At 43.1% G+C, this 22756-nt stretch overlaps 1 protein-coding gene across 3 annotated transcripts in view; it reads right to left on the reverse strand.

The window, feature by feature from the left end:
• Window positions 1–22756, reverse strand: part of si:dkey-220k22.1 (multiple epidermal growth factor-like domains protein 9) — an 80326-nt gene that overhangs the window by 20632 nt on the left and 36938 nt on the right. For all 3 annotated transcript variants that reach the window (XM_021601765.2, XM_021601766.2, XM_036976836.1), the window contains one exon: window positions 1821–1960. In XM_021601765.2, coding sequence (XP_021457440.2) covers window positions 1821–1960 — 140 coding nt within the window. The remainder of the gene's footprint in view (window positions 1–1820; window positions 1961–22756) is intronic.

A 22756-nucleotide genomic window follows, 5' to 3' on the forward strand; every position in this document is an offset into this window, starting at 1 on the left:
GGGTATGATAAAACATTTAGTTTTACTGCTCTAATTACATTGGTGACCATGCGTTGCGTTGTGCCTAAGAACAGCCCTTAGCCATGGTATATTGGCCACATACCACACCGCCTCTGACATTATTGCTTAATTAAATCATGCTGTTTAATCAGCTTAATATTCTTGATATTCCACACCTGTCAGGTGTGCACAACATTTGAAATATGCTTCTTGAGCGTATGGAAAATGTCTGGGATATTTCAGCTCATGGGACCAATACTTTACACGTTGCATTTATATTTATGTTCAGTATATTTTATCAAAATAGTTTAAGCTGCTTTTTTGAACCAAGCATAATGCACATTCTCTAACAGCCCAATTCTAACTTCTTGTGTAAGGCATTATAGGAAATTAACACAGGTCTCAAACAATCTCTCAAGCACAAGCCCACGTGATAGCGAGTAGCCAACTAATATTTATATTTCTAGTTTAGCCAACTTTGATCCATTTGATAGCTAACAAGGCAGAACAGTTGAATGGTTATGAACACACCCTTCTGTCCGTCTCAAAGTGTTTAAAAGGATGCTAACCTGTACACTTTGTTCAGATGTTGAAATCAAGTGGCCTACCTTATTTCTCAGAATGAGAACGAGTTGCCAATTCCTTATATAATTGTGTTTCTAAAACACAGACTAGACAGCTAGTATAACGGGTACGTGGTACCGCAAAGCCGTGCGCGACAAAGTGAGCATTAATTTTCGAAAATCAAAGTTGTTTGATACTCCCGTTTTAGTAGTGTCTGCTCGGCATGTAATCTGATGAGTTGAGACGTAAACATTCGTTAGAAAGGTTAACTCTAATACAGTAAAATAATGACAATGTGTTTGGGTCTCCATATGACCGATTCTGTTCGACCAAATCTCAAATGCAAATAGTGAACTGAAACCATTTGTCAGAGGGGAAGAAGTGATCTCTCATCTTTGTTGCTGTGAGTGGCGGGGGTAGGGGCTCGGCATGTGTGTGTAAACAGAGAAGATGTGTGTGTGTAAACAGAGAGGAAAATGCAAATCGAGAGATTTCACTCTCGCCAAAATCTGTCCAAAAATATGCCCAATGCGTTTCTATGGGCTTATTTTGGCCCTACAATTGTCACCTGCCTTTCCGCCTTTGGGACAACCACTCCCATTGTTAGGGCATCGGCATCTCGTCATTATATACAGATCTATACTCATTAATGTGTGTAGGAGGAAAGGTGCGTAATTTGCTTATCATGCTGCACGTACTTAGGCCTGCCATTCTGCCCAGCTGTGAACCATGGAAAAGCGAAAGGGAACAGGCGAAAATGCTTATCACAGTGATTGCAGCGGAGTGATGACTCTGGCATTTCCTCATTAGCGGAATGGGAGCTACGTTGGCTGTGGTCGACAAACTCATTTTAACAGCCGACAGATTTTTTCTTTTTTCTTTTAAGGCCAAGGCAATATCACACAGTGTGAATACAAATCAAATCCCTGCAACTCCCCAAACAGTCTGTCAGCAGGCAGCATGGGAGTGAATCTCTCCGGAGGAGAAGTCAATATGGCAGTTTTTTTTACCGTTACATTACAACTAATGCTGTTTTGTGTTAACTGCATAAACAGCTCTGTTGGGGACATGTTACGAATATGATTTCATGGAAAATGCTTCCCTAGAGTTAATTTGATTAATAAAAGTTAGTTTGCTTAATGCATTTCTGCATCTGTGCAAATGTGTGGCTTCTCTGCAGTCTGCACAGCCCAGGCATAGAGTAGAGGCCATGGCAGACATTTGTTTCAACCTTGGGCACAGCGAGGGTGACTCACCTGATTGTGGGTGGCAGTAGCTGGAGTGATTATTGCACTGGCATGGCTGGCAACCCGTGCTGCTGAACCGGAAGAAACCTGGGTGGCAATCGTCACACTTGTCACCGTATACGCCTGTCTTACACACGCACATCCCAGAGCTGTGGAAAGAACAGAACGCTGGTGACACTTCAGTCAGGACCCCTGGGTTCTCATAATGCCTGCTTAAAATATACACTACAATGGTGTAGCCAAATTGAGCATGTCACAGTTACAGACACACACTTAATCACATTACTCACATTTAATGAGAACACTGGTTGAATTCCTGAAGTAACAGTGAGTCCGGGGTCCCATATAGAAGGACTGAAGCTCAGTTCTGGTGACTTTTTAAACAGACATTCTACTCAAAATGTATGAAAATAAAATTATGATAACACTTAAAACATAATGATCACCTCCAGAAATGAGCCCAAAAACATATGGGTAAAAATTACTTTAACTTCTTGATGCACCCATCCCGTTAGCAGGATAATTTTCGTCAACATCCGCCGAATTGCAGAGCACCAAATTAAAATAAAATGACTAAAAATATTTAATTTTCATGAAATTACAAGTGCAATATAGCAAAACACAGTTTAGCTCGTTGTTAATCCACCTGGCGTGTCAGATTTCAAAAAAGCTTTTCGGCAAAAGCATACCAAGCGTTTATTTAAGGATATCTCTCTCAGCAGACAAAACATTACAAACAGCTAGCAGCCAAGTAGATTGGTCACAAAAGTAAGAAAAGCAATAAAATGAATAGCTTACCTTTGATGATCTTCGGATGTTTGCACTCACGAGACTCCCAGTTACACAATAAATGTTCCTTTTGTTGCATAAAGATAATTTTTATATCCAAAATACCTCCATTTGGTTGGCGCGTTATGTTCAGAATTCCACAGGCTCGAGCGGTCACGACCGGGCAGTTGAAAATTCCAAATAGTATCCGTAAAGTTAGAAACATGTCAAACGTTTTTTATAATCAATCCTCGGGTTGCTTTTACAATATATAATTGATAATATTTCAACCGGACGATAGCTTCTTCAATAGGAGAGAGAGAAAATGTCTGCTCCACTTCTGTTGGCGCATGCAAAACGCTGCTGGCACCCAGCCATCCAATGACGCGATGTGATCTTTCTCTTTGGTTCCTACCCTGTCACAATAACTCCTCCCTGGCATTTTCATTCGTTGTCATGTCAAAGACTGTATTCAAAGTGCCCACTATTAAATTAATTATATAATTATAATAATTATTATATTTTTATGATTCCAACAGTTCACCTAAGTGTCAAATCGCAACTGCAACATTTGGTTAAAAATAAGGCCTAGATTGTTTGCCCCATATCTTGCAGCCCTACATCGCAGTGTGGAAATTACCATAAATGAGCACAGGAAATGCAGAAATGTATTTTTAAAAAATTGGGTTGAACAGTATAAAGAATGGAGAAAGACCCATTGAAAATCACTTAGAATGTATGTATGTACAGTTGAAGATGGAAGTTTACATACACTTAAGTTGGAGTCATTAAAACTCGTTTTTCAACCACTCCACAAATCTATTGTTAAAAAACAATAGTTTGGCAAGTCAGTTAGGACATCTACTTTGTGCATGACTCAAGTCATTTTTACAACAACTGTTTACAGACAGATTATTTCACTTATAATTCACTGTATCACAATTCCAGTGGGTCAGAAGTTTACATACACTAAGTTGACTGTGCCTTTAAACAGCTTGGAAGATTCCAGAAAATGTCATGGCTTAAGAAGCTTCTGACTGAATCAAATTATGTCAATTGGCCTATTGGAGGTGTACCTGTGGATGTATTTCAAGGCCTGCCTTCAAACTCACTTCCTCTTTACTTGACATAACGGGAAAATCAAAATAAATCAAGAAGACATGTGTAGACCTCCAGAAGTCTGGTTCATCCTTGGAAGCAATTTCCAAATGCCTAAAGGTACCACGTTCATCTGTACAAACAGTAGTACGCAAGTATAAACACCATGTGACCACACAGCCATCATACTGCTCAGGAAGGAGACGCATTCTGCATCCTAGAGATGAACGTACTTTGGTGCGAAAAGTGCAAATCAATCCCAGAACAACAGCAAAGGACCTTGTGAAGATACTGGAGGAAACGGGTACAAAAGTATTTATATCCACAGTAAAACAAGCCCTACATCGACATAACCTCAAAGGCCGCTCAGCAAGGAAGAAGCCACTGCTCCAAAACCGCCATAAAAAAGCCAGACTACGGTTTGCAATTGCACATGAGGACAAAGATCGTATTCTTTGGAGAAATGTCCTCTGGTCTGATGAAACAAAAAATAGAACTGCTTGGCCATAATGACCATCGTTATGTTTGGAGGAAAAAGGGGGAGGCTTGCAAGCAGAAGAACACCATCCTAACCGTGAAGCACGAGGGTGGCAGCATCATGTTGTGGGGGTGCTTTGCTGCAGGAGGGACTGGTGCACTTCACAAAATACATGAGGGGGGGAAATGATGTGGATATATTGAAGCAACATCTCAAGACATCAGTCAAGAAGTTAAAGCTTGGACGCAAATGGGTCTTCCAAATGGACAATGACCCCAAGCCTACTTCCAAAGTTGTGGCAAAATGGCTTAAGGACAACAAAGTCAAGGTATTGGAGTGGCCATCAGAAAGCCCTGACCTCAATCCTACAGAACATTTGTGGGCAGATCTGAAAAAACTTGTGCGAGCAAGGAGGCCTTACATACCTGACTCAGTTACACCAGCTCTGTCAGGAGGAACGGGACAAAATTTACCCAACTTATTGTGGGAAGCTCGTGGAAGGCTAGCCGAAACATTTGACCCAAGTTAAACAATTCAAAGGCAATGCTACAAAATACTAATTGAGTGCTTGTAAACTTCTGACCCACTGGGAATGTCATGAAAGAAATAAAAGCTGAAATAAATCATTCTCTCTAATATTATTCTGACATTTCACATTCTTAAAATAAAGTGGTGATCCTAACTGACCTAAGACAGGGAATTTTTACTTGGATTAAATGTCAGGAACTGTGAAAAATTTAGTTTAAATGTATTTGGCTAAGGTGTATGTAAACTTCCGACTTCAACTGTATGTGGTGTCACCCTAGGTTCACGTACTACTCATAAAACAAATGTAGAACTTTTATCAATTCAAAAAGATAAAATACCATCAAACCGTCATTTAAAAAAAAATCCCCTTCATCTGAACATCGGAGTGTCAGCAACAATCATGCATGTCAGTTCAGTGCACACAGCTTAACAGACAAAATCAAATAGTTGATCATATATTTCGTAGATTAGACATGCTTCTGTCTACTAGGCTGTCATCTCCAAACCATAGGCTATAAAGATTTGATATAACAGCACTGTAGAGATAGTAGCTTGTAACAAGCATTTTGGTCTGATTACCCTACCACACTATAGCAAAGGGGCAGAGAAGTGATGCATTTTGTCCTATACTACACTACATGACCAAAGGTATGTGGACACCTGCTCGTCAAGGATCTCATTCCAAAATCATGGACATTAATATGGAGTTGGTCCCCGCTTTGCTGCTATAACAGCCTCCACTCTTCCTGGGAAGGCTTTCCACTAGGTGTTAGAATTTTGCTGCTATAACAGCCTCCACTCTTCCTGGGAAGGCTTTCCACTAGGTGTTAGAATATTGCTGCTATAACAGCCTCCACTCTTCCTGGGAAGGCTTTCCACTAGGTGTTAGAATATTGCTGCTATAACAGCCTCCACTCTTCCTGGGAAGACTTTCCACTAGGTGTTAGAATATTGCTGCTATAACAGCCTCCACACTTTTGGGAAGGCTTTCCACTAGGTGTTAGAATATTGCTGCTATAACAGCCTCCACTCTTCCTGGGAAGGCTTTCCACTAGGTGTTAGAATATTGCTGCAGGGACTTGCTTCCATTCAGCCACAAGAGCATTAGTGAGGTCGGGCACTGATGTAGGGTGATTAGGTCTGGCTCGCAGTCAGCGCTCCAATTCATCCCAAAGGTGTTCGATGTGGTTGAGGTCTTCCACACCGATCTCGACAAACCATTTCTGTATGGACCTTTCTGTATGGCTCCCAAGTGGCGCAGCGGTCTAAGGCACTGCATCTCAGTGCAAGAGGCATCACTACAGCACCTGGTTCGAATCCAGGCTGCATCACATCCGGCTGTGATTGAGAGTCCCATAGGACGGCGCACAACTGGTCCTGCTTCGTCTGGGTTTAGCCGGGGTAGGACGTCATGACGATATGGGTTTAGCCGCCCTATTCCCATATTCCCACGGCCGGATGTGATGCAGCCTGGATTCAAACCAGGTGCTGTAGTGATGCAGTAGACCGCTGCGCCACTTGGGAGCCCACAAAGCGAGGTCCATACAGAATTAGTTCTTAACTGACTTGCCTGGTTAAATAAAAAAAATACAAATATTTTGTCATGCTGAAACAGGAAAGGACTAACCTCTTGCCACAAGGTTGGAAGCACAGAATCGTCTATAATTTCCCTTCACTGGAACTAGCCCAGCCTGAACCATGAAAACAACCCCAGACCATTATTCCTCCTCCCACCAAACTTTACAGTTGGCACTATGCATTGGGGCAGGTTCTTAAATCTGCTTGGGGTGAAAGGAAAGCTCCAGATATGCAGACATGTAATATAACATAGGAGTGACGTATGCTACTACATGCATGTGCTAGTAATGACATTATACAGATCAAAATAAAGCAAGACGACCCAGAAACGGTAAGTGGTTGCGTAATCAAGGTCATGCCATTTCTTCATTAAAGGATCTTCTTCAGGCCTCATTACACATTACTGAAAAAGCCCTCTTCACCGCAAGCAAAAGGCACAAAGAGGTTTAAGATTTCAAGGTTCCTCCATGTCGCTGATCCTTAGCTGACAAAACAGGCAATGAAAAGGGAACAAAAATAAGGTTCCTGTCTCAAGTGCACTCTAAACTGAGAGCTGTAGTAGGCATGATCAATGCAAAGGGAAGAGACATGGGCCGCGTTCCAGGCTGACTACATTGCAGTCGCCAAATACAACAAGAGTACACCTTACCATGAAATGCTCACTACAAGCCCTTAACTCTTCTTGAACTGCAGTTGGTTAAGAAAAGATTTACAAAATAAACTAAAGTAAAAAAAATAATTAAAAGTAACAATGAAATAACAATAATGAGGCTATATTATGTATAGAGGTACCGGTACCGAGTCAGTGTGCAGGGGTACAGGTTAGTTGAGGTAATAAACAGCGAGTAGAAGCAGTGTACAAAACAAATGGAAGGGGGGGGTGTCAATGTAAGTATTCCGGTGGCCACTTGATTAATTGTTTAGCAGTCTTATCGCTTGGGGGTAGAAGCTGTTAAGGAGCCTTTTGGTCCTAGACTTGGTGCTTCAGTACCGCTGTAGCAGAGAAAACTGTCTATGATTTGGGTGACTGGAGTCTGACAATTTTATAGGCTTTCCTCTGACACCACCTATTATATAGGTTCTGGATTGCAGGAAGCTTGGCCCCAGTGATGTACTGGGCTGTACGCACTACCCTCTGTAGTGCCTTACGGTCAGATGCCGAGCAGTTGCCATACCAGGCGGTGATGCTCTCGATGGTGCAGCTGTAGAACTTTTTGAGGATCTGACAAATCTTTTCAGTCACCTGAGGAGGAATAGGTTTTGTCGTGCCCTCTTCATGACTGTCTTGGTGTGCTTAGACCATGAAAGTTCGTTGGTGATGTGGACACCAAGGAACTTGAAACTCTAGACCCGCACCACTACAGCCCCTTCGATGTTAATGGGGACCTGTTCGGGCCCGCCTTTTCCTGTAGTCCACGATCAGCTTCTTGGTCTTGCTCACATTGAGGGAGAGGTTGTTGTCCTGACACCACACAGCCAGTTCTATGACCACCTCCCTATAGGCTGTCTCATCGTTGTCGGTGATCAGGCCAACCACTATTGTGTCGTCAGAAAACTTAATGACGGTGTTGGAGTCGTGTTTGCCTACCCTTACCACCTGGGGGCGGCCCGTCAGGAAGTCCAGGATCCAGTTTTAGAGGGAGGTGTTTAGTTCCAGGGTCCTTAGCTTAGTGATGAGCTACGTGGGCACACATGTGTTGAACGCTGAGCTGTAGTCAATGAACAGCATTCTCACATAGGTGTTCCTTTTGTCCAGGTGGGAAAGGCCAGTGTGGAGTGCATGTCATACATGTCAAGCAGTGAAGTTTCAGCTCTGTCTGTCTGTGGTCTCTCTTCCTCTGTGCACACTGTCACTGTGTCTGTTTCCATCTTGTCCTGCTGTGTCTGTAACATTTCACTTTAACCCTGTTTCTTGTCTGCATCAAAGTAGCAGTCCTTGTACCTAGCATCGAGCATGGTAGCGACACAGTAAAGAGAGAATGCCACCGAATCGCTTGTTCACAGCCTGTGTCGGCAGTTTTGTTGAGCAGGCGTTTCAATGCCATGACAGAAGCTATCACATCTGCTGCAGGTGCAGTTAATGAGCTTATTTCTCGAGTCAGTTGTTCGAAAGGAGCTCGCTAGTGTGTTTCCAAGTTTCAAACATGTTCTCAAATGCCATTGAAATGGCAGCAGCGGTATGACAACCAGCACATTCATAAGCATGCAATTTTATTTTTTTACTCTTTTAAATGACTGCTCGATCCACACAGCAGACATTGTGGGCTAGTTTAGGAATGCTGTGTTGCACGTGTAGCGCAACATTTTACGTGGTGTCATTACGTCATGTGAAAATAAAAGAGAGCCGCACACTCTTGGAGCTCAGATGCAAAAATTTAATACCAACGTTTCGACAGCCAAGCTGTCTTCATCAGGGTATAATCACAAACACTACGGGATGACTCGTTTATATAGTGTCAAAAGACACACCTGTGTCTTTTGACACTATATAAATGAGTCATCCCGTAGTGATGACAGTGTGCACACCTGTGTCTTTTGACACTATATAAATGAGTCATCCCGTAGTGATGACAGTGTGCACACCTGTGTCTTTTGACACTATATAAATGAGTCATCCCGTAGTGTTTGTGTGATTATAGCCTGATGAATACAGCTTGGCTGTCGAAACATTGGTATTCAATTTTTGCATCTGAGCTCCAAGAGTGTGCGGCTCTCTTTTATTTTCTAGTTTCTACTCCGCTAGCCAGCACCTCGTCTTAATAGGTGTGCGTTTATTTTTCTTCTAGATCGTCATTACGTCATGTACCTACGTTATATAGGTCTGCACATCAGCTTTGACATCCATTTTGCACGTCAGCGTTAAACTAGACATCGGGTCGATACCGATGTTGGCAATTTAAGCTAATATCAGCCTATTCCGATATGTTCACCGATATATTGTGCATGAACTGCCTGTAGAGAGTACACTTTTATTAGGCCTAGTTATATGGTTCGTCTCTGCATTGTCCTCATATATTATGTACTTTGTCTATTGCAGCATTCACCCAGTATAATGGAATTGCTCTTTCTGTGTAAATATGGAATACAGTCTTGGGACCAGGCTACGAGGTCAGTGGTCAGAGCTGAGCCAGATGAGCCTCATTAGGAGTGTTTGAAACCAGACTAAACTAACTGCTCCCAGTCTCAGATAGCCTGTCTTGAGTTTTACCTCCTCACTTCACCAGACAAATGTGTTCTACTACTACTACTACAGACTCATGCATAAAAGAGGGTGGGTTGGCCCACAAACACAGACATATACACACAAACACGGTGGAGACAGACCTTCAATTAATAAAGGGATCATAAATTATGTATGGGGCATCCTAGAGCGAGGAAGGAGATTCCCCCTCATTCAAGGAAAAGAGAGGAAGAGGAGAGGGAGAGGAAGAGGAAATGTGTTTGGCATCTTAATCCATCTTAATCTACAAAGTGCAGTGTTCTCACTAAACAGTAGTGTGGCTGTCACTGCAGTAGTCTTCATGGGCTAGGATACTAAGTACACAGAGCTGGTTTAAAATCAAGGTGCATCACTCTCTCCATATAAAAATACTACGCTAGCTCTAGTAGATTAAGTCTAGTAATTTACATGGAGATTTCCACACCTTGTGTTTACTTGCAGTATTCACTTAAGTTAGGCCAGCACTTCCACTCCAGATGTTTGAGCAGTGAGTACACCTAGGCAGTTCAAAATATTTGGAGATACTATTTCAGATACAATATCTATTCATTAACATTTCAACATGGTCAAATCTATTCATATGAAGGTGTTAATGAAATAGCTTTGTCCTGTATTGTTGGTGTTTGTATGGAGTGAGTCCACAGTGGTAGAACAGAGGGGTGTTCAGCTTATTATTACAGGTCTGCTGCTCTGACACTGATATGTCACAGGCACCGGCAGTCCTTTGATCCTTTTCTCTCTCAGCCATGTTAAATATGTAGGGAGCTGCCTGGATAAAGAGAAAGGTTGCTGCAGAGCACAACGTGTCATGGTGATAATGTAAACAGATGCAATGTTTGGCACAACCCCCAGCAAAACATTATGTTCCTACATTCTGATGCTTACGCAAGTCTTCGCTGGTACACACGGTGAGATATTTCACTTTCATGTGGGGAGAGCAGACCCTATTTTTATGTGGAGAGAACAGACCCTATTTTAATGTGGGGAGAGCAGACCCTATTGTAATGTGGGGAGAGCAGACCCTATTGTAATGTGGGGAGAGCAGACCCTATTTTAATGTGGAGAGAACAAACCCTATTTTAATGTGGAGAGAACAGACCCTATTTTAATAAGGGGAGAACAGACCCTATTTTAATGTGGAGAGAACAGACCCTATTTTAATGTGGAGAGAACAGACCCTATTTTAATGTAGGGAGAACAGACCCTATTTCAATGTGGGGAGAACAGACCCTATTTTAATAAGGGGAGAACAGACCCTATTTTAATGCATCTTGGGCATAATCCCCAAACCCTGCAGAGCCGCAACTCACTCCATCCTATCCCCACAGGCGCAATAGGGGTTGGGGTTTCCATGGCAACAACACCATGGCCGGCGCTGGTCGCCCTGCACTGTGATGGCGGCTGAGAGCGGAGACTGATTGGGGGATGGACACAGGGATACGGGGGCGAGCAACATGGCCAATGGCCAGCCATAGGTTGTTATTCAATTGGGAGACCATGGTGTAGTGTAGGGTATACGTCACATACCCACTTATTTTTCAGTGGGCATTCAATGTACTCACTTCTTAATCCCCACGATGTGTATCAAAGTAGTGCAGTGGAGGTATACGCTGTATCAATTAATAGGGCTGATGGAACAGATCAGAGTGTTTAGCTTCAAATGTTGATAAACTATTATTTCTTCACATTTAAAGTGCAGCAATGTGCACCCAGCGTTAGGCCTACGCGTGAATGTTCCCAAATGCAATTTGCGGGAAAACATCTTTCTAAAATGCTCACCACACAACCACACACGGTTTAGAAATATCTGTAAGGAATTTAGAAAGAGGTGAGATCTAAAGATGCAACAACTATTATCGGTTGCTAATATGACTAGGATGCCTTTGGCTGATAGACAATAAAAAAGGAAGTTGGAAGAAAACCAATAGAACAGCAGTACGCATACGAGGAAGTCTTTATAAAACAATTGCCTCCATGTTGCTATGGTGGGATTTTGGCTATAGGCTACTTTGAAGCAAGGTAAGACATGCCTCATAATATGAAGTAAAATGTCAGTTTCAAGCAGGAAAAATAAAACAATGTTAATGATGTTAATGATAGGCCTACTTCAGAAAGTCTTCACGCCGCTTGACGTTTTCAATTTTTTTTTGAGTTAGACTGAATTTAAAATTGATTTAATTTAGATTACATTTTTTACATTGGCCTACACACAATACCCCATAATGTCAAAATTGAATTATGTTTTTACACATTTTTTCAAATGAATACAAAATGAAAAGCTGAAATTTATTGAGTCAATAAGTATTCAACTCCTTTGTTATGGCAAGCCTATATAAGTTCAGGAGTAAATATTTTCTTAACAAGTCACATAATAAGTTGCATGGACTCACTGTGTATAATAATAGGGATTAACATGATTGTTGAATGACTACCTCATCTCTGTACCCCACACACATCTGTAAGGTCCCCCAGCCGAGCAGTGAATTTCCAACACAGATTCAACCACAAAGTCCAAGGTGGTTTTCCAATGCCTCGCAAAGAAGGGCACCCATTGGTAGATGGGTAAACAAAACAGAAACATTGAATATCCCTTTCAGTATGGTGAAGTTATTAATTACACGGAATAATGTATAAATATACCCAATCACTACAAAGATATAGGCATCCTTCCTAACTCAGTTGCCAGAGAGGAAGGAAACCACTCAGGGATTTCACCATGAGGCCAATGGTGACTTAAACAGCTAGAGTTGAATCCCTGTGATAGGAGACAACTGAAGATGGATCAACAACATTGTAGTTACTCCACAATACTAAAAAGAATGAAGCCTGTACAGAATAAAAATATTCCAAAACATGCATCCTGTTTGCAACAAGGCACTAAAGTAATACTGCAAAAAATGTGGCAAATCAATTCACTCTTTGTCCTGAATACAAAGTGTTGTATTGGATATGCCCCAAACATATTACTGAGTACCACTCTCCATATTTTCAGACACTTACCCAGAAAAACACATTTGACAGTTGAAATTGCTGTATTGACTCAGGGGGTTGAATACTTACCTAAAGATAATATATTTATGAAAAATAAAACACTACAAATGTTTGAATATTTCATCCACTTTGACAGAGTATTTTGTGTAGATTGTTGACAAACAAAATGACAAATTAATTTTAATCCCATTTTATAACAAAATGTAGAAAAAGTCAAGAGGTGTGAATACTTTCTGAAGGCACTATAACAGTCTTCTGGTAGATGGAAAGGCTTTCCCCCAAAAACATCTCTATTAAATGTTAACTACCTACAGTCATTTTCCACTGGGAACAGATGTCAATTCAACGTCTAATCCACGTGGGTTCACGTAATTCCATTGAAATGACATGGAAACAACACTGATTTAACCAGTGTGTACCCAAGTGAGAAATGTATACCTGGAAGAATGATATCATGATTATTTGCATCAATCCAGTGACCATTTGTTTTGCAAATGTGTTACAGAAACACCGCTAACCAAACAGTGCTAGGGGTCTGCTTTGGAATTAAAGGACACCTACACTAAAAACAAATGTACATTTCTAAAACTTCCCAGACTTCCAAAGTTGTCTCCTGATGTGGTTTAAGTATTGTTGTGACCTTAGAAAAACAACAAAATTGGATGTTCTATTAAAAAAGTGTGACTGAGTGAAAACCCGAACATAATGGAAAAAATCTGAAACCTGTGAATTTCTGAGTCATTTGACAGCCTCGTTTATCTGTTTCAAAAGTAGGCCTACTATTAGCCTACTAGCACAGTACAGCTTAGATTGGCCTGACTGTGAAAGACCAACATGGGAGTTCTCATTGTAGATCATTCAGAGTGTATGTCACGGTGTTCTCATAGAATTTTTCCACACAGGGCACCTTTTCTTCGTTGGGTGGGCCGTTTGGGAAATTTGGGGCAAATTAAAAGTATACGCAGTTTTCCAGACACCACTAAACCACTGATGGGAGAGGTCTACGAAGGGAGCAGAAGAAACAAAGGCACCTCGGATAACGTATAAGCTGCCCCGCCCGCCCCCAATCATCACCATGGGATAAGAGTACACCGTAACTCAGAGCTCTCCACATGCGTTTTATTACTTCAGTGTTCACACTGGTCCCAGAATTCAGGATCTTAGTGAGCAATCTGTCCAGCATCGAATGTGCAATTAAAATAATTATAAGAGTTGGCAATGTTATTTGCCTTTTGGTAGGCAGTTGGTCCTTTTCAACAAAGATCACAGATAAACGAACCGTATGCACATAAAAGGGCCCTATTAAACCAAAACAGTTCACTGAGGTTTCTAGGGTAAAGACTATGAGAAATTGTATTTGCAATTACATTAAAATTTCTCCACAGAAATATAATAATTTTTCTACTACGTTTTAAGGAAATCAGTCCAAACATATTCTAGTCATATGCCAGAAGCCTATAAGCTAGCCACAGACACAGTGAGGCATAATTAATGATTGATGTCCATGGAACCGACATGCAGCTGGCACGTAACCCACATACTCACTTGGACAGAAATTGGACAACCCTGAAATGAAACGGACTGCTTTGAAAGCAGAGGACTGAAAGTATCCAGGAGGAGAGGATACATCTCTGTTCTATTTATTATTCACATCAGGTTTTGTGAACCCACAGCACCGGCAGTCAGGCCGCCAAGTGAATTTCACCTCAGACTGACGGAGAGTTCTTTATCTAACAGTTATTTTCTAAGCGATAATGATGCAAGTCCAGTTAAGATGAAGTCTACTGCCTACCCTCTATGGTATTTCATAAAAAAACAGATTTGTTAAAATTCTTTATAAACCAAGGGGCATGAATCCTAACATTCCCAACGGGGGGGGGAACAAGCCAGCCGACACAGAGAAGTCTGAGTTTTGGCCTTTAAATGTTACCAGCATATCCACCAACGCAGCAGAGCCTCAGTGGATGAACACAACAGTAGTCTGTCGGGAGGAGGGGGTAGAGAATGATGTGCCTGTCCTAATACTGTAGTGTACACCCACCAGCTCCAGTGTACTGCATAATTGATGCTGCATCTGGCAGCAAACAGTGGAACTTGTTTCTTCCAATCCCTATGATGAAGAGAAATGTCCTCCCTTCCCCATCTACTAAGAGTCAGTTTCCATTAGCCAAAGTAGCTGAGGGGCTGACGTTTGTCAGGGGCTCTGACAGGAGTATGGGTGGTGATGGGCAGAAGAGGGATGAGGGGAGAGACTGCACCATGCATGCACTAGTCCAGAGTCCAGACAGAGAGGCTTCATCATGAACTTATTGATCGGAGCCCCATCAGACGTAACAGCGTTCTGCCCACCTTAGCGTAGAGGAGAATGAAAGCACCGAGGGTAGAGGAGAATGAAAGCACTGAGGGTAGAGTAGAGGAGAATGAAAGCACCGAGGGTAGAGGAGAATGAAAGCACCAAGGGTAGAGGAGAATGAAAGCACCGAGGGTAGAGTAGAGGAGAATGAAAGCACCGAGGGTAGAGGAGAATAAAAGCACTGAGGGTAGAGTAGAGGAGAATGAAAGCACCGAGGGTAGAGGAGAATGAAAGCACCGAGGGTAGAGGAGAATGAAAGCACCGAGGGTAGAGTAGAGGAGAATGAAAGCACCGAGGGTAGAGGAGAATGAAAGCACTGAGGGTAGCGTAGAGGAGAATGAAAGCACCGAGGGTAGAGGAGAATGAAAGCACTGAGGGTAGAGGAGAATGAAAGCACTGAGGGTAGCGTAGAGGAGAATGAAAGCACCGAGGGTAGAGGAGAATGAAAGCACTGAGGGTAGAGTAGAGGAGAATGAAAGCACTGAGGGTAGAGTAGAGGAGAATGAAAGCACTGAGGGTAGCGTAGAGGAGAATGAAAGCACCGAGGGTAGAGGAGAATGAAAGCACTGAGGGTAGAGTAGAGGAGAATGAAAGCACTGAGGGTAGAGTAGAGGAGAATGAAAGCACCGAGGGTAGAGGAGAATGAAAGCACTGAGGGTAGCGTAGAGGAGAATGAAAGCACCGAGGGTAGCGTAGAGGAGAATGAAAGCACCGAGGGTAGCGTAGAGGAGAATGAAAGCACCGAGGGTAGCGTAGAGGAGAATGAAAGCACCGAGGGTAGAGGAGAATGAAAGCACCGAGGGTAGCGTAGAGGAGAATGAAAGCACCGAGGGTAGCGTAGAGGAGAATGAAAGCACTGAGGGTAGAGGAGAATGAAAGCACTGAGGGTAGCGTAGAGGAGAATGAAAGCACTGAGGGTAGAGTAGAGGAGAATGAAAGCACTGAGGATAGAGTAGAGGAGAATGAAAGCACTGAGGGTAGAGTAGAGGAGAATGAAAGCACTGAGGGTAGAGTAGAGGAGAATGAAAGCACTGAGGGTAGAGTAGAGGAGAATGAAAGCACTGAGGGTAGAGTAGAGGAGAATGAAAGCACCGAGGGTAGAGGAGAATGAAAGCACCGAGGGTAGAGGAGAATGAAAGCACCGAGGGTAGAGGAGAATGAAAGCACCGAGGGTAGAGGAGAATGAAAGCACCGAGGGTAGAGGAGAATGATAGCACCGAGGGTAGAGGAGAAAGAAAGCACCGAGGGTAGAGTAGAGGAGAATGAAAGCACTGAGGGTAGAGTAGAGGAGAATGAAAGCACTGAGGGTAGAGGAGAATGAAAGCACTGAGGGTAGAGGAGAATGAAAGCACTGAGGGTAGAGGAGAATGAAAGCACTGAGGGTAGCGTAGAGGAGAATGAAAGCACTGAAGGTAGAGGAGAATGAAAGCACTGAGGGTAGAGGAGAATGAAAGCACTGAGGGTAGAGGAGAATGAAAGCACTGAGGGTAGAGTAGAGGAGAATGAAAGCACTGAGGGTAGAGGAGAATGAAAGCACTGAGGGTAGAGGAGAATGAAAGCACTGAGGGTAGCGTAGAGGAGAATGAAAGCACTGAGGGTAGAGGAGAATAAAAGCACTGAGGGTAGAGGAGAATGAAAGCACTGAGGGTAGCGTAGAGGAGAATGAAAGCACTGAGGGTAGCGTAGAGGAGAATGAAAGCACTGAGGGTAGAGGAGAATGAAAGCACCGAGGGTAGAGGAGAATGAAAGCACTGAGGGTAGAGGAGAATGAAAGCACTGAGGGTAGCTTAGAGGAGAATGAAAGCACCGAGGGTAGAGGAGAATGAAAGCACTGAGGGTAGAGGAGAATGAAAGCACTGAGGGTAGAGGAGAATGAAAGCACTGAGGGTAGCTTAGAGGAGAATGAAAGCACTAAGGGTAGAGGAGAGGAGAATGAAAGCACCAAGGGTAGAGTAGAGGAGAATGAAAGCACTGAGGAGTTCATAGTAGTGTCCCTAGTGGCGCTATTTAAAGGCTGATAAAAATTATGCAAATTTTTCTATTTTTTTACACTACATGCAGAATATACTGTATCATACAATGCATACAGTAAGCCCATTGATTAACATGTTCTACCACCACAACCCAACCGAACACACAAACTAAGAAATGAACATTTCTATCCACAAAGATCAAACCTCATATCATTACAAACAGAAATCAAGTATTTGCAGTACACAACTATGTTGGTCCGAATATGTGTCCTTGGACAAGTGTCTGGTGTGGAGTGTCTGATTGTGGGGGAGGGGGCACACAGAGGTCTTGGCAGCAGGCTTGAATTGTGTCCAACAGCCACAGCACAACAGGCCATCCACTGCTGGGACACCAGTGATAAAACACTGCCAACATTCACACTGACATATTTGAAGATAAAATGTGTGTATAGTGTTTATTTTTAACATGTATACTTAATGTTTAAAGGGGAATGGCTGTGTGTAAGTGGTGCACGATATGCATACCCATATAGATGCATGTCATGTGTACGACAATCCATAGAAAAACAGTTTTCCAGCACAACATAAAAACCTAGAATATTTTTCAAAGCAATAGACCATTATGAAAATATACATTAATATTTGACGATTTAAAAACAAAATAGCCTACCATTTAAAAACAGGCCTGAAACTCTGCCCTGCTTTGAATTGTAAATGACACATTCAGTGTGGATGCCCTGAAGGAAGCCTATGCTGAATTAACCAGGGGAGGTTAACTCCAGTAGCAGGCAGACCTGGGTTCGAATACCATTTCAAATCTTTCAAATTCTTTAAGTGTTTACTTTAGCCTACCTGGAATGCCATTTTCGAACTATCTATTGGTTCCATTAAGTCAGTCAAGCTCAACCAAGCAACGATAAAGTATATGAAATTATTTCAAATAGTATTTAAATTCAGGTCTGCTTTTGGCAGGCTGGAAGTGAATGTGTGCACTGGATCTGAGACATCACTGCATAACTGCCAGACCGGATTAGCCACAGAGGCACTTAGCATTGGCCCGCTTCTGGGAGGACAAATCTGCTCACCATAAATACCTTCAACTTTAAAAAGAGTATTTACATTTTAAGCCATTTGAAAAAATACTTTGAATAGGAAGCAATGCTTTGCAGAATCGTTTTATATATAGGCTGATGACTAAGAGTTTCCGTTGGTAGAAATAATCCCAAGTGCCTGCCCACACACATATCTCTGTAGTTAAATCTGAAGTCTTGAATGGTCTCGGATTACATGTCTTTCCCTCTTTCCTTGAAAGTTGACAGCTGCTTTGGACTCCTAGATTGGGGTTTAGACCATATTTTTCTCTAATCTCACATCCTTTAAAAGCAGTGAAAAGGTATTGACGACCAGCCGAACCACTCAACCACTAAATTGATGCAAACGTGGGGACATCCATTTCAGTCCAATATGAAGCTCTTATCTCAATCCCTGCAAGTTCAGTTGCTATTTCAAAAGGGGCAAAAAGGCATCAACGACCACTCAACCACTAATTCAATACAAACAAGAGGACATCCATTTCAGAATTTCAGCGCAGTATCAAGCTTTAGTCATTGTAATTCCACATCACACAGCCAAAAAAGCAAAACATACTCAACAGGGCTGCAATCTTGAGCCACTCTCTCCATAGGTCTCTCTCTATGGGGACCCTGCAGGCTGATTTTGACATTTTCCATCTGGCCATAATGAAATACTAGTTGACATGATTAGTAGCCGTGACTGGGGGCTACCGTGCACACAGGCAGTGTGACGGAAGGCTGCAGTGCAACACAGGCAGCGTGACGGAAGGCTGCAGTGCAACACAGGCAGCGTGACGGAAGGCTGCAGTGCAACACAGGCAGCGTGACGGAAGGCTGCAGTGCAACACAGGCAGCGTGACGGAAGGCTGCAGTGCAACACAGACGGCGTGACGGAAGGCTGCAGTGCAACACAGGCAGCGTGACGGAAGGCTGCAGTGCAACACAGGCAGCGTGACGGAAGGCTGCAGTGCAACACAGACGGCGTGACGGAAGGCTGCAGTGCAACACAGGCAGCGTGACGGAAGGCTGCAGTGCAACACAGACGGCGTGACGGAAGGCTGCAGTGCAACACAGGCAGCGTGACGGAAGGCTGCAGTGCAACACAGGCAGCGTGACGGAAGGCTGCAGTGCAACACAGGCAGCGTGACGGAAGGCTGCAGTGCAACACAGGCAGCGTGAAGCAAGGCTGCAGTGCAACACATGCAGCGTGAAGCAAGGCTGCAGTGTGTCCGAGTTAGGGTTGCACATTTTGGGGAATATTCAGAGGTGGAAGCTTTCCGTGGGAATTAACGGGAATGTATGGGAATTAACAGAAATATGCTAATTAATATTAATAGCATTTAAAATTTCGTTTTTTTTTTTTACCATATGTGGAGACAGAAACATAAACCTTTTACCTTATCATAAGTAGACGTAATTACATCCTTCCAATAGAAATAAAATATATAGTTAGTGTCCACCTCTTGAACATCAGAGGCCTCATCTTCACTGTCACTTTCCAACCTTCAAAATCAAATCAAAATCAAATCAAATTTTATTTGTCACATACACATGGTTAGCAGATGTTAATGCGAGTGTAGCGAAATGCTTGTGCTTCTAGTTCCGACAATGCAGTAATAACCAACAAGTAATCTAACTAACAATTCCAAAACTACTGTCTTATACACAGTGTAAGGGGATAAAGAATATGTACATAAGGATATATGAATGAGTGATGGTACAGAGCAGCATAGGCAGGATACAGTGGATGGTATCGAGTACAGTATATACATGAGGTGAGTATGTAAACAAAGTGGCATAGTTAAAGTGGCTAGTGATACATGTATTACATAAGGATGCAGTCGATGATATAGAGTACAGTATATACAGTGCCTTGCGAAAGTATTCGGCCCCCTTGAACTTTGCGACGTTTTTCCACATTTCAGGCTTCAAACATAAAGATATAAAACTGTATTTTTTTTGTGAAGAATCAACAACAAGTGGGACACAATCATGAAGTGGAACAACATTTATTGGATATTTCAAACTTTTTTAACAAATCAAAAACTGAAAAATTGGGCGTGCAAAATTATTCAGCCCCTTTACTTTCAGTGCAGCAAACTCTCTCCAGAAGTTCAGTGAGGATCTCTGAATGATCCAATGTTGACCTAAATGACTAATGATGATAAATACAATCCACCTGTGTGTAATCAAGTCTCCGTATAAATGCACCTGCACTGTGATAGTCTCAGAGGTCCGTCAAAAGCGCAGAGAGCATCATGAAGAACAAGGAACACACCAGGCAGGTCCGAGATACTGTTGTGAAGAAGTTTAAAGCCGGATTTGGATACAAAAAGATTTCCCAAGCTTTAAACATCCCAAGGAGCACTGTGCAAGCGATAATATTGAAATGGAAGGAGTATCAGACCACTGCAAATCTACCAAGACCTGGCCGTCCCTCTAAACTTTCAGCTCATACAAGGAGAAGACTGATCAGAGATGCAGCAAAGAGGCCCATGATCACTCTGGATGAACTGCAGAGATCTACAGCTGAGGTGGGAGACTCTGTCCATAGGACAACAATCAGTCGTATATTGCACAAATCTGGCCTTTATGGAAGAGTGGCAAGAAGAAAGCCATTTCTTAAAGATATCCATAAAAAGTGTCGTTTAAAGTTTGCCACAAGCCACCTGGGAGACACACCAAACATGTGGAAGAAGGTGCTCTGGTCAGATGAAACCAAAATTGAACTTTTTGGCAACAATGCAAAACGTTATGTTTTAAAAGCAACACAGCTGAAAAGCAATAAAAGCAACACAGCTGAACACACCATCCCCACTGTCAAACATGGTGGTGGCAGCATCATGGTTTGGGCCTGCTTTTCTTCAGCAGGGACAGGGAAGATGGTTAAAATTGATGGGAAGATGGATGGAGACAAATACAGGACCATTCTGGAAGAAAACCTGATGGAGTCTGCAAAAGACCTGAGACTGGGACGGAGATTTGTCTTCCAACAAGACAATGATCCAAAACATAAAGCAAAATCTACAATGGAATGGTTCAAAAATAAACATATCCAGGTGTTAGAATGGCCAAGTCAAAGTCCAGACCTGAATCCAATCGAGAATCTGTGGAAAGAACTGAAAACTGCTGTTCACAAATGCTCTCCATCCAACCTCACTGAGCTCGAGTTGTTTTGCAAGGAGGAATGGGAAAAAATGTCAGTCTCTCGATGTGCAAAACTGATAGAGACATACCCCAAGCGACTTACAGCTGTAATCGCAGCAAAAGGTGGCGCTACAAAGTATTAACTTAAGGGGGCTGAATAATTTTGCACGCCCAATTTTTCAGTTTTTGATTTGTTAAAAAAGTTTGAAATATCCAATAAATGTCGTTCCACTTCATGATTGTGTCCCACTTGTTGTTGATTCTTCACAAAAATATACAGTTTTATATCTTTATGTTTGAAGTCTGAAATGTGGCAAAAGGTCGCAAAGTTCAAGGGGGCCGAATACTTTCGCAAGGCACTGTACGTATGCATATGAGATGAATAATGCAGGGTAAGTATCATTATATAAGGTAGCATTGTTTAAAGTGGCTAGTGATATATTTACATCATTTCCCATCAATTCCCATTATTAAAGTGGCTGGAGTTGAGTCAGTGTCAGTGTCAGTGTGTTGGCAGCAGCCACTCAATGTTAGTGGTGGCTGTTTAACAGTCTGATGGCCTTGAGATAGAAGCTGTTTTTCAGTCTCTCGGTCCCAGCTTTGATGCACCTGTACTGACCTCGCCTTCTGGATGATAGCGGGGTGAACAGGCAGTGGCTCGGGTGGTTGATGTCCTTGATGATCTTTATGGCCTTCCTGTAACATCGGGTGGTGTAGGTGTCCTGGAGGGCAGGTAGTTTGCCCCCGGTGATGCGTTGTGCAGACCTCACTACCCTCTGGAGAGCCTTACGGTTGAGGGCGGAGCAGTTGCCGTACCAGGCGGTGATACAGCCCGCCAGGATGCTCTCGATTGTGCATCTGTAGACGTTTGTGAGTGCTTTTGGTGACAAACCAAATTTCTTCAGCCTCCTGAGGTGGAAGAGGCGCTGCTGCGCCTTCTTCACGATGCTGTCTGTGTGAGTGGACCAATTCAGTTTGTCTGTGATGTGTATGCCGAGGAACTTAAAACTTGCTACCCTCTCCACTACTGTTCCATCGATGTGGATAGGGGGGTGTTCCCTCTGCTGTTTCCTGAAGTCCACAATCATCTCCTTAGTTTTGTTGACGTTGAGTGTGAGGTTATTTTCCTGACACCACACTCCGAGGGCCCTCACCTCCTCCCTGTAGGCCGTCTCGTCGTTGTTGGTAATCAAGCCTACCACTGTTGTGTCGTCCGCAAACTTGATGATTGAGTTGGAGGCGTGCGTGGCCACGCAGTCGTGGGTGAACAGGGAGTACAGGAGAGGGCTCAGAACGCACCCTTGTGGGGCCCCAGTGTTGAGGATCAGCGGGGTGGAGATGTTGTTGCCTACCCTCACCACCTGGGGGCGGCCCGTCAGGAAGTCCAGTACCCAGTTGCACAGGGCGGGGTCGAGACCCAGGGTCTCGAGCTTGATGACGAGCTTGGAGGGTACTATGGTGTTGAATGCCGAGCTGTAGTCGATGAACAGCATTCTCACATAGGTATTCCTCTTGTCCAGATGGGTTAGGGCAGTGTGCAGTGTGGTTGAGATTGCATCGTCTGTGGACCTATTTGGGCGGTAAGCAAATTGGAGTGGGTCTAGGGTGTCGGGTAGGGTGGAGGTGATATGGTCCTTGACTAGTCTCTCAAAGCACTTCATGATGATGGAAGTGAGTGCTACGGGGCGGTAGTCGTTTAGCTCAGTTACCTTAGCTTTCTTGGGAACAGGAACAATGG

This window comes from Oncorhynchus mykiss, chromosome 5, assembly GCF_013265735.2.
Source record: "Oncorhynchus mykiss isolate Arlee chromosome 5, USDA_OmykA_1.1, whole genome shotgun sequence".
Classification (NCBI taxonomy): Eukaryota; Metazoa; Chordata; class Actinopteri; order Salmoniformes; family Salmonidae; genus Oncorhynchus; species Oncorhynchus mykiss.